The 14,097-nt window shown below is 33.8% G+C and overlaps 1 protein-coding gene across 1 annotated transcript in view; it reads right to left on the reverse strand.

Moving 5' to 3' along the window:
* Positions 1-12,965, reverse strand: part of LOC134707985 (uncharacterized) — a 34,005-nt gene extending 21,040 nt beyond the window's left edge. Inside the window, exon 1 of the mRNA XM_063568192.1 lies at positions 12,716-12,965. Within this exon, the coding sequence (XP_063424262.1) occupies positions 12,716-12,845 (130 nt within the window). The 5' untranslated portion in view covers positions 12,846-12,965. The remainder of the gene's footprint in view (positions 1-12,715) is intronic.
* Between the last annotated feature and the right edge of the window lie 1,132 nt (positions 12,966-14,097).

Consider the following 14,097-nt stretch of genomic DNA (forward strand, 5'->3'; position numbering starts at 1 on the left):
ATGCATGCAAATGTTGTTGGTAACCAGACTTTTTTACAAACGTAGAAACAAATACTTCGTTTAATCAGGTTGAAGTTACAGTACATTCCGTGACATGGTCTGAAAAATGTCGCAGGTTTTAAAAAGGCTCAGCATCAGCGACTTAAATGTCGATGATTGATTACCTGTTGTCAATCAAATCATCAGCTGATAGTAAGTGCAATAAAATCAGTCAAGCGTGCATGGTCGGCCGCACATGCTACTTAATATTATGTAATTAGTTATAACAGAGACATATATACACATGTGTATATATGTCTCTGGTTATAATAATGTAACAGGTAAAATCGATAATTACATAATAGACATTTAAAAGGCATGAACGGTTTTCAGATTGTTTCAGTTCTAATTATTTAATTTACCAATAAAAGAAATATGTTTTTTTTCAGGTCTGTCTGAGGAAGAAACATTCTACACATTATTGTTCTCTTATTTATCTTCTCAGTTTTTATTTACGATTCGAATATAAAATAAAATATCTTTTCCTATTCGTTCTTTTCTCATTATTTCTACATTTCGTCGCGAGTTATATGTTCTAGTAATTTCGTAGATTAGTTTTCTTTTTAAAAGACATGAGTTTCCTATCTTTATTCATATTTGAAAACGTCATGTGAGGGAGGGTAAGAAGGGGTCCTGATCGATCCCAAATGCCGGGCTTAAAAAACAAAATACCGAAATCCCGGACTTAAAATCACGAAATCCCGAGGTCCCCTAATTCGAAAAAGAATTTCCGATACCCGAAAGTGTTACTCTTGAAATCCCAAGCTTAAAAACACCCGATCCTGGAGTCCCGATAAAGGTCCTATCCCCCCTCTTATATATTCTCAAAACGTGAAATATTACTGTAACAAGAAATACACGAATGAAACAGCTGCTGAAACGTCTATTATTGAAAACTAGTTTTTCGTTTGTATGATACGATGGTTATTTTTATTGTAATAAAATGTTTGGATTGGAAGAGAATTTGATCGAACATTTAAATGCATTGCTGGTGAAAGCGGGGTCAAGGTTGACACGATAATATCACGTGTGTACATGTGTTTAAAACTTTAGGGGTTTCCTGTTCAATTTCATGGATAAAATCATCAATCGGAACTACTCGGCCGGCTTTTTGTTTGCACGAAGAAATAACTCTTCAATAATTATTGTACTGTATAGCGAGAGTAGTTATGATTGATAAAATTATAAAAAATATTATTAGACTAGCATGTAACTATGTCCAGTGTGTATTCTTTGTAAAAAAAAACACAACGTCATATTCAACTGGCTTAAAATTCTAAGATAAAAAAAAAAAAAAAAAAAAATCGAGATTTTTTTCTCAGTAAAATAGTTTGCAGCAAAAAAAACTATTTACGAGATTTTTTCTAGGTAAAATAAAATGCAGCAAATTTTCTCAATTATAATATAAAACTTACTGAATAGCGTAAATATGTGTTTACCAAAAAAATCGATATTTTCTTTTGTTCTTGAAGAAAAAGACTATGTAGGATAAAAAAATCTTTACGTTTTAGAAATCAGTCACAAACAGTAGAGGGTCACTACTTGATAAGGCAATGGGTATAATTAGTAAAACTCTTTGAAGCCCCCCTTTGAGTTTACAACAAATTAAAGATATCTTCTTGAATGATTTGTGTATCCTTGAAAAAGACTGTTATGAAAAAGTTTCTGCTGCATCTCTCGTAGTTCTTGACTTGGTTTTCTTAGTGTGGTAGGAGGTGTTCGATCTTCTTGGTGAAACTGGGGTCATCTAACTTGGTTTTGAAGTAACTTATCGATTTACCATAAGACCTTTCAGGAAATATTTTGCGAGGTACATCGGCTGTTGCACGTCCTTCTAATGCTATTACTACTGGGACAACTTTATATAAATGGTCAATAAAGCGGTTGCAGTACTCAATAGTAAGATCTCTGGTCCAAAACTCTTGTAGAGCTGTCTGAAGGTCATCTTTAGTTTTAAGGTTTTTTTTAGCAAGTCTGCGTTTCAGCATATTCCATACCATTTCAATGGGGTTGATATCGGGAGATTCGGAGGGCCAGCAGTCCCACCACTGAATGCCATTGTCGATCATGAAACTTTTGGCAAGCTTGGAGCGATGTTTTGGGTCGTTGTCTTGTTGAAAACGGTGACCATCTGGATAAACAGATTTGATAAAAGGCAGAAGAGTCTTTTCTAAAATGTTTTCAACGAAAAAATCGGACTTAAGAATCCCGTCGAAAATCAGAAGACGTGTGGTTCCCCTACGACTAATACCTCCCAATACATGCACTTTTAATGGATGCTTCGGTTGTGGAATTGGTGTAGCAGATTCATTTCTTAAACGATAAACAACAACTTTGTTATCATGAAGTTGCACTGTGCATTCGTCGGTGAATACAATGTCATTAAAATTGTCATTATCTAACACAAGCTGTTTACAGAAATCTACGCGTTTGACTTTGTTGACTTCGCGGATCATTTGACAATAACGAGGTGCACTTGCAGTGTAGCCAGCTTCCTTGATTACTCTATGTACTGTGGTACTGAAACAAATGCAGCGTTTGTACTAACAAACGACAAACTGTAGACGTATTTTTAGCGTTTGCATAGTTTGTCAAAGTTTCTGTAAAATTTGCAAACGTATGTTTAAAAGAAATGATCAAAACATGTGCGAGCTTAGCCGTTTGCATCGTTTGTGTTAGAAAGAAATGCATCCTTAATGAGTCTGAATCCGTAACCGTCAAAATAGCATGCTTTACAAAAAGATCAGCCAATTCAAACGTTTTTTTACACAAAGATGCATTACATGTAAATTAAACATTTATTTAAGTATTTTTTTTTCATATCTATCTTTTTCGTATCTATCAATTTGGTTACAGAGTTTATGCAAGTAAGTTGTACCGTGTGGTGCGTTTTCAGATTCATTTCTCAACAACTTCCTGTGAACCGAAATATTTCGGCGGGGGTATCAACGGCGGCAAGCTTACAGTTTAACTTGCTTGAATTTTATTTAAGTCAGTTTATTGAAATAGCATTGAAAATGGAAATGGGGAATGTGTCAAAGAGATAGCAACCCGACCATAGAAAAATTGCAGCAGAAGGTCACCAACAGGTCTTCAATGTAGCGAGAAACTCCCGCACCCGAAGGCGTCCTTCAGCTGGCCCCTAAACAAATATATACTAGTTCAGTGATAATGAACGCCATACTAATTCCAAATTGTACACAAGAGACTAAAATTAAAATAATACAAGACTAACAAAGACCAGAGGCTCCTGACTTGGGACAGGTGCAAAAATGCGGCGGGGTTAAACATGTTTATGAGATCTCAACCCCCCCCCCCCCTTATACCTCTAGCCAATGTAGAAAAGTAAACGCACAACAATACGCACATTTAAAATTCAGTTCTAAAGAAGTCCGAGTCCGATGTCAGAAGATTTAACCAGATAAAATAAACAAAATGACATTGTTTTTGCAGAAGATTAATTCAGACATTAACGTACTTTGGCTTCCCATTTGTTCCACTGTGTAGGATAACTTATTTACGCATTACATCATTAATAATTACCAATATTAAAATGCTGAAATACTTATTATTTTACTAATTTTCGTTTTGGTTCCGTTCAAATTTGCTGTTATAGCATGTATAGATTCCTTGAATTTCATAACTTAGACTTTAACTTATCTAGTTTCAGTTGTTAAATACTAGTCAGTAAAGAGCTAAATATTTTGCCTTCCAGCAGAGCCCCAACAATTAAGCATCAGACGTATACGTGATACATTAATCTTATATATATGTAATATCAGCAATGGACTCCTAGACTTTTTCTCTTTTTATAGCCGACTATGCAGTATGGGCTGTGCTCATTGTTGAAGGCCGTACGGTGACCTACATGTATAGTTGTTAATTTCTGTGGCATATGGTCTCTTATCGAGAGTTTTCTCATTGGCAATCACACCACATCTTTTTTTTAAACGGACTCATTTAGCATTTGTTATATTCTCAACGGTTGAGAAAAACTCCATGGATGACAAGTCAACTGGGGTTTTGAGTTGAACATTTTGATTGTGTATGTTTATTTGGGTTTGAATAGGATTTATATAGAAGAAGAGAAAATATATGGACAAAAAGTGCACAACAAAGGGCCAAAAAAGTAAATAAAATAGACACCAAGAAAACAAAGAATATAGAATAATGGGGAAAAATATGAAGACTACAGAAAAATTACTTACAACTATAAGACAATATTCAAGACCCTCGTATGTGTTCAAATACAATCTGTATACACTATAGTATATATCTTGCTATAAAGTTCCGTTCTCAATGTTATTTGCTCGAGCATGACTGTCTGATTCTATTTAATTTTTAAATTGATGTCCAGTGGCAAACATTTCTAGAGTCGTGTCATTCAGGAAGTAAATATAAGAAAAAATTAATCTGTTCATGAGCGGGTTGGTAAAAATAGAGCTCCCTACATGTATATATCTTGTTTAAAAAAATATTTATTTTACTCAGCTATCTTCAAGGCACTATCAAAATAATAAATTGAACACGGGTTTGACAGTCAGTAAACTGTCACACAAGAAATAGATTGAATGTTGCATGTACACTAGTCCAATTTGTAATGTTGTCTTTACGTCCTTCCACATTCTTTTTTTTCAAAATCCGGGATCCGCTTTCGAATATATTATGGTAGTCTGTCAATGGAGCCAGAGATACATTTAACGACCTTGACTGGCTACACAACCCTTGCACGGTAGATAAATACATCATACACAGATACACTGGCTGGTTAAAGGGACAATAAACCAGAAGTGTAAATTGCCCCAGGTATTTTAAGTATATTGTGTGTAATGTGTCAACAGCCACGTGTTAGTGAATTCAAAGATAATCAAAATGATCTAATTCACGTAGTAATCTACCATGCAGCTACGCATCATCGCAAACAACTAGCTTTGCATTGTAAGATATTTAATTATACCCCCGCTTTGAAAAAAGGGGGGTATACTGTTTAACCTCTGTCTGTCCTTCCGTCAGTCCATCAGTCCGTCAGTCAGTCAGTCAGTCCGTCCGTCCCATGAATATTTTTCGTCACATTTTTGTCAGAAACTACACTACCAGGATTTCTAAAATTTGGTTTCAGGCTTGATATAAGTCAGCTATACCGTGTGACGCGTTTTCAGATTCATCACTCAACAACTTCCTGTTTACCGAACACTTGTTTGATTTTACACATGATAGCCAAGTGGAAAATTTTTCGTCACATTTTTTTCAGGAACTACAATACAAGGATTTCTGAAATTTGGTTTAAGGGTTAATATAAGTCAGCTATACCGTGTGATGCGTTTTCAGATTTATCACTCGAAAACTTCCTGTTTACCGAACACGTGCATATTTTTACACAATTAATATTATCCACTTGCGGCGGGGGTATCATCAGTGAGCAATAGGTCGCAGTTTCACTTGTTTTATATAAACCAACATCAAATGCAAAAGAAATATTAGAGATGGACATTTCTGATTAACTGGTGAATTAAAAATTCCATAGAAATCTCATTTATCTGGGTTTATTTTTCCAAGTTAGTCAGTATAATAGCTTAGTCGAAGTGTTTGGTCCGAGGTTTTGTCTTAAAATGATTAGCCGTGTAATTTTTTTCTCAAAAAACGAACGGCAAATTGTAATTGAAACAAAAAGAAAATAAAAAAAATAAAAGTTATTACCGGACCATAGGTGATCATAGGTTGATGAATAATCATTTAATTTGTAAAATGAAATATATTTATGACCATTTAGGCACACATGAATATTCAATTTATTAAACGATCGAGGGATACCAGCTATTTCTCCGCGCGTGGCCCTGATGAAGCTCAGAGCATTTCACACAGACGGGCTAAGAATGTAAAGTAGTGAAAATATATAAGTTATTAGCTAGCACACCAGTGGCGGATCCAGAAAATTTCATATGCACTAAATGCATAAGAGGGGGCGGGGCGGCCGCTTCAGTTATTCCCTCTATAATCAACAAATTTTCTTTTCCAGCAAAGGAGGATCTGTGTCCTGCATTCTGTATAAAAATGCTAAAAATTATAGGTATTAAAGTTTTATTCTGCTGGACAAGAGATCACCATCGATTTTAAATTTAGAGTATCAATTCTCTGCGTGTCGCCATGTCTATGAACCACAAAGGACCAAAACCATAGTAGCCTTATGTAGTCGTAATCGCGTGTCGATATCGTGTCAATCGTACGGTTGTTTTGTCCGACTAACTAACTTGAAACGGAAAATGGTGGTTTTTTTTTAAAAAGTAACCAAGGTCTGTCGTTTTTAACTGTTTATATGGGAATTGGTAAAAAAGTCATAGTTCAAAGTCATAAATGAGCGTAAATAAGTGTTCCGTGAAAATTGTTTTCGAAAATCTAATTTGTTCATAATTCTTTTATGTAATAAACTTATTTAAATAAATTCGTACCTTCCCTTGTCTGACCACCAGCATGGCTAAAGGTATTACTCCCAAATGTATTGTGAGGTGACACGTTCAGGTATTCAAGCGATTTCCTGTCGGACTTTCAAGTTCATGCATCGCTTCACTTCTAAGGGTATTGATCAGTGTATACGACCGATAACTTGAAACTTTCCATTTTGAACTATCAGGTGTATAGTACATGTAGTATAAATCTCTGTCTTGCGTGTCTGGTATACTAGTCATTACTAAACGCATAAGCTTGTTTATAAATTACATTTCTGGTGTAAAGAATATTGTTTATAAAAATCTAAATAATTCCCCCCTAAAAAAAGATTTGATAAAATAAAAATCTGTTTTCACATTTTTTAGGGTAAATTTGGGGAAATGAAAGTACTCGTTCTCAAAAGTGAAGGACAGTTTGAAACATACAAGAAATGTTGATTTAACAAAAATATACGCACTAATCGACCATTCTTTTATACGCCTTGATAGAAAGTTAAGGAACTATAGATAGTTGCAATTCAAAATAATATACATTTTTACATTGAACATAAGAAAGAAACATACATTTTGTTTATTTGGGTTAAAAGTTTTGTAAATAAACTAGTCCTCGTATGACAACAGTATGTTATCATGGGATGTCGATGGACGAAGAAGAAGAAGAGAACTTATTTGAATTAAATACAGGTCGATATTTAACTTGCCTTGGGTTCATCGAAGTTATGGACATAGTAAAATCACAGATTTCTATTTCAACAAGATTGTTCTCGAACAAAGGAAGGAGTTCGTCATCACAATTGTTGGCTATAATGTATAATGATGTGAACATGGTTCTGAAAGTACATTATGCCAAATTTCCTGTTCCGACATGCATGTTATATATGCCACTGGACAAACACTAATTATCCCCAAGGGATGTGAATATTTTGCTGGAAAACTATTGAGTATCAAAGTTTCAAATTAATTTCGGGATTTATTTTCCTTCTTGGTATTCAATATTCAATAACAGAAGAAAGAATAAACAGTTTGTCCGCTAAATAGGGGTATTCTTGTTATAGTTATATTAAAAAAATAGGGATATATGACATTAAATTGGTTCTGTCTTTTTTTTATACATCGTTAAAAAGATGTGTGTTTAAGGTGAACGACACAAGAACCCTGTAATACTAGTACGAGAGTATAGCATGTAAACATTCCTTCTCAATAATATGGTTGTATTGGAAATATTTTCATACAGATTGACAACTCATGGTCCGATATGCATGTAATATTTGCCACATGACGCCCATAGTTCTTTCTACCATCATCATCTTATTCTTTGATATTGCTGTAAACATCGATGGTTCACACCAAAACAAAATGGGAGTAATGTACCTTCTGATAGCTTGTCCGTGTTATACACTTGTGAAACTTAATATATAGACGAAATTTCGGTATTGAAATGAATCTACATCTCACAAACAGGATTTTCAAATAACGATTTTGAGCAATCGTTGTAGGTTCATGAATATTCATATGGTGCTTTTCTTTAGCGCCAATTGGAAAAAAACGTATCTTTAAATAAAGTTTGCATTATTAAACATATTCCTCAGAAATCAGTTATCATAAAACCATACAAGTTATGATAAACCTTGATAAAACACAGTTCTGTTATCATAAAACATAAAAGAATGCACTATGTAAACTGGAGTAAAATTATGAGACAGTTCTAAGCACTGTACATGTACTATAGTAAAGTTGTAAGTCTGTTCTGTCACAAAACTTGTAAGCGATGGTCCATGCAGTTATATTCATGTCTGGAAATGTCCCTGGCTGTTTATCCAAAAGATATAGTCTGGTTTTTTTTCTGTTTCCCATCGTTTTTTGAGAAATGCATTTAAGACTGAATCGTTAACTGGGTAAAGACCAGTGGCAAATATCTCTGTGTACGTTCTGTCGATTTGGGAAGATATTTTCTAATTCATTTGAAAATATCTATATGTGTTTGCAATGTTCAATGCTTGGACTTTGAAAAGGCGCAAATAAAGCTAACTAAATATTATTTTGTTAAAAGAGGTAATACAACAAATTTAATTTTTGAAACAATTAAATAATTTTGTAAACATCGCGTGTGAGGGTTTACACGGAGTTAAAAGAAAAGACAACAGGGCAAATCTGATAAAAAAAAAATCCCGAAAATTAAACTTAAGAACAGTAATTGAAACCCCCTCCTCAAACAAATGTACCTCATGACCTGTATTATGCTGAGGTACAATTTTTTTGGTGAAAAAAATATAGAATGCTGGAAGTGTTTCGATGTGCTATTGGAAAATCCTTTGAAAAAAAATGGGTAGGGTTCACCTGGCCACGGCTTAGGTAGCACTTCACAGAAAATATAGTTGCAATTGAGCCACAGAATGTTGAATGACCTTCCAACCCTGGCCTTCTAATACGTTAGGCCAACTGTTAGTGTCATACATGCAAAACTACAGACCTATCTACGGAGTGCTACCATACTCACATGCTACCGATACTAGTATGCTGAAGAAGTAATGAAATTAATAGAACCAGAGCCGGATTTAGTGGGGAATGGCGTTGATAGGAGTTTTTAATAGTCTTGATTTGATTGATTGATATACATGGAAGTTTTACACTGACACAATGACTGGCTATACAACACATAGAAGTTTTTGACGACATTGACTGCCTAAACAGCCCTTTGAGTTTCTCAGTCGGCTATAAAGGGGGAATGACACGGTGTCCGCCCCTTTTGTTGAAAAATAAATATTGATTATGTAGGGAATCACTTGAGAATGATTGGAGCTGGTCCTCTCATGACATTATCAGTTAGTCTCCCCTCTCCTTATATATAAAAAAAATCTGGATCTGCCACTGAGAACAAGTTTAATAAATTAAAAAAAAGAATGTGTCACTAGTATACACGGATGCCCAATCCGCACTATCATTTTCTATGTTTAACAGACCAGGGACTAGAAAGTCCCTGAGTGGACTGACGGAATGAGGTAATTCTAATTTGGCATTAAATTTAGAAAGATCATATCATTGTGAACATGTGTACTAAGTTTAAAATTGATTGAATATCAACTTCATCAAACACTACCTCGACCAAAAACTTCAACCTGACGCGGGACAGACGGACGAACGAACAAACGAACAGACAGACAAGAAACAATGCTGAGAATGGAACATCCTAAGTATATATTTTTAATCTTTATTTCAAAATTACACCCATAAGGGTCAAGCAATATAAACAAACATTTGTAAATACAATGTAATATAAGGTAATCTTATACACTCCCAGTCCTGAAACACAAACAAAATTAAAAGTCATCTGATTGCAATCTTATAACTGTTAATACTGATGAAGTCGCTTTATCATTGATTTATAAGATACAAGTTGTGACCTTCGAAATTGTTTTATATTATTTTATTTGTATATTTTCCTATAGACTTTTAAGGTACCTCCGTTGTCTTTAAAAAAATCCCTTCCATGATATCCAAAACTTCATCGTTGATTTGAAAAAAAAAAATGATTTTAGATTTTCGATTATCAATTGAAATGAACCTACTAGAGCCTCAACTTCCAAGCGCACGATAATGTCAATCATTACACATCACTTTAACCCTGAATTGACATTCCACAATCGGTCAGTATATAACATCACCTGTGTTTATAGTTACAGGGTATTTCCCGCCGTTGGAAAATCCCGTGCAGTCGACACAATTGATTTTTAACATTCTCTATCATGAGCGAGGTCAAGTTTTAGATCAAGTTAATTACATATATTTTTAACGTTAATTATTTAATTATTAAAAAAAAACGTATCATCATTTCTTTTCTTTTCTTTTTTTTTGCTAGTATAGTAAATAAATCTCAGTCCCGGAATGTAGATACACTTAAAATTAGACCTGGAAGTGTCTTCTTATAAAAGGAGAAACTGTCTTTCACATTAAAATTTAAAAGAATATTATCGCTCAGGCATATTTTAAATTTTGTAATAAGATGATTGATTGTTGGTTGTTTAACTTCCAGTGGCAAATATTCCATAAATGTCAGGACGAACTTAGTTTTAAGATCGAACTCTCAAAAAATAATTGAAAAACAGTAATGATGACAGAAGAACTTTAATACGTGTGAAATAACCATCCAATCTTTTAATATAACTTATTTATATTTCAAAAAGTAACAGATTAGTTTACAAGACGTGCATTGACGTACTTTCATATCTTTAAAATGGAACTTCTTTGTCTAAAAGACAACCCACGAGTTGTCGAAATCCAGTTGCATGCATACTATATACTTACATATGCACATTATGCATCGACGATCGTTGTATTACGTTACATACTGCTATACCAATTGACCCCTGATATCAACTAAGGTTAGAACTTCCTATAGGCCGTTCATTTTATTTTTGTTCCAATAAACGGTTCTTGAATCAATTATAATTTCTGAAGTATTTACGATGAAAGCATTATTCTCAAATCGTCTTACACAATGATAAAATTGTATTTATACCACAATTGAAAAGTAATTTAATAAAACAAATGACAGATGAACTGATTAATTATAAAGATGAATGTATGTCCATATGCTCATATATATACACATTCGGACTAAAATTCGCAACTTGTCATTATCTCATCGTAGCATATTGTTAATGTTGCTAATATATGCCTTCAACCCCAAGAGGTATAAATGTGCATTTCATTCTGAAAGATTAATGGATCAGCAGGTGATCAAGATCGTTTTAAAAATTCCTATTTGCCAATGAAGTTTAAATGATCTTCTGCCTCAGACATACACATGTATTTTTCAATCATAAAAGTAAACCTTTAACCCCGAGAAATATATAATCTGTTTCTCTCTAAATTTACAGAAACATTATGTGATAAATTTTTGAAAATTCCGTATATCTCAATCGATTAATGATAGTTCTGTAAACTTCTACATATATTACAATCTGTACCTCAATACAACCGTCCCTCACACTTAACGGATAATACAACGATCAATTAATGATTGAAAGTCGCTCACGCATAACGGATTATACAACCGACCTTTTAATAACCGTCGCTCACGCATCACTGGTTCTATCAATGACTCAATACACACCCGTTTTATCGGACAAACGGATAATTCCCTGAGACACGGAAAATCTCCGGAGAACCGCAAAATATTCTGTAAAACGGAAAATCTACGATGAACCTCTATTTATTATCCGTTCCGCGGAGATTGGCCAAAAAACACCGAATATTTTACAAAAATCGCGGTGATTTTCCAAATAGGTCTGCCAGTGTAGTCTATTATTTAATGCAGAGCTAAAGAGTTTTGCAATACAATTTTGGAGAGACATACCCCTATAATTATTAAGATCAGTACAGTCTCCAGATTTAAAAATTAATATTGTGTATGACTTTCTCCATTGAATCGGATATTTACCTGTTTCTAAAATTAAATTAAAAAGTTTAGTTATGGATTTACATGTAACATAACTGCTATATTTAATGACTTCATTTGCAATTCTATCTGGTCCTGCACTTTTCCCCATTTTTAATTTGTTTATACACTTTTTAACTTCTGTCAATACATTTTCCTTTAAAATATTTTTTATAATCTTTAACATATGCATCTATTTTATCCATAAAAGGTACATTTATATGTTCAGGTTTCCCCTGGGACTGAAAATGTTGACTTAAATTTCCCATATTAATAAGTTTACTTAAGTTTGAAGAACTACTATCATCATTTTAAGTGCATTTAAATGCTGCCAGTACTGTTTTGGATCAGTTTCTTTCCAATTTAAAAGTTTATCATAAATATTTTTCTTAAATAGATATTTCTTCCTTATTATCATCTTTTACTTCATCTTGAACGCTCAAAGCCAAAAATATAATAGTTGAAGACCCGTTTATGACCAAAAAGCTAGTGCATAATAATAACCGTCAAATCATCAAGGTTAATTTTTCTTTACTGGTTTAAAACATCTTAAAAATATCAAGAAATATTTTACAAAAATTTTGCTTTTTTTAAGTAATAATCACCAATAAAATTATTGCAAAATTTAATAATTTCTTTACATGGCATCTTTAAGGTGCAGTTTTCCGCCCGGCCGGTTCAAACCAGCGTTACAGTTACCACAACTATACAGATTGAAAAGAGATTTCTTAAAATGATGGATGCAGTCATTAACTTATTTAAAACTTAATTATGTCTTAAAAGAAAATTAGCGTACCTGATATTTCAGTTTTTAATGGAGAAAATTCACACTGGCCGTGAGTCTGTGTAACTCCAAAAATCGATAGTGTTATAAATAGAAGAAGCATCATGGATGGCGTCTTGTTGTAAGAATGTATACACACCATATAGACAATGAAGTCAGCGAAAAATCATTTAAAGAAGCGCTGTCAAAAATTAATAGGATAGACTGACTCTCGGTGACCCGCAGCTGCAGTTACTATCTTCCTATGTCAGGTAAGTGACATGATTAATTGAGGGGACGGGTTTTATGACAGATAATTGTTAGTTGTACATTGACATGCTCTTCGTGTTACAAGGTGTTTACTTTAATGTCCATTGGTCAAAATCCACAAAATTAGCCGACACAAAATGTAGTATTGTATTCTTCCTACATTATATATATATTTCATATTCATATATTCAACGAAGTAACAAAATGGGGGCGATAGAGAGCGAGCGAGCGAGAGAGAGAGAGAGAGAGAGAGAGAGAGAGAGAGCGAGAGATTCATGTTCATGCATAGCACAAAAACGAGAAGACGAAAATCAAGCATTAGAATTTGGACATTTTGCGGTTTTGTTTTGTTAATGACTATCCAAACTACCATTATCCAACGGTTGTTGGTAATATACCCCAACAGTCAACCGATGGATTAACGACATACGCCAAACTTCATTAAATTTTGATTTTAGGAGACGTTTTCTGTGCAAGTGTGTGGCCATTCAAACAGGCAAAAAATGATAAAGAGAAAACAACGTGACATACACAATCTTTATTCAGTTTAGATGGAAATAATGATTGTAGTTGTATGTTGAAAGTTTATGCATGATGTTTGATAAGATTGAAAATGTAAACGGGGAATGTCTGAAAACTCCATTTTTTTGTGACAAGATATAAAATTGAGAATGGAAATGTGGAATGTGTCTAATAAATAACAATCCGACCATAAAGCAGACAACAGCAGAAGGTCACATATATGTTTGTTAATATGACGACAAGGGTGAATTAGGGTATAGAAATATGTTAACATCAGATTCTTCCTCAGTTCCGTCAGTAATTTCTATGAGTGCTCGTGGTGTCTACTTGGTTTAGTGGAATGTACTTATACACTCACAGATATTTTTTGTAAGAATTAGACATTAAACCCGATGCATTGTGTCGGAAGTGTATTGCGCTATCGATACTACATACATTAAAACCCTTGCAATAGATGATTGAAGAGTGCCGAGGTGGCATGTTGCAATGCAGTTTTCTGCAACTATCTAACATATTCTCTTTTCAGTGGTATTTCAATCTTCCATTAATATCTCTCAGAACGAACATACTGTTCAAGTTATAATTGTTGATTTGTTCTTGAACTGGAAATGCATGAACTATGA

Source organism: Mytilus trossulus, chromosome 2 (genome assembly GCF_036588685.1).
Source record: "Mytilus trossulus isolate FHL-02 chromosome 2, PNRI_Mtr1.1.1.hap1, whole genome shotgun sequence".
Classification (NCBI taxonomy): Eukaryota; Metazoa; Mollusca; class Bivalvia; order Mytilida; family Mytilidae; genus Mytilus; species Mytilus trossulus.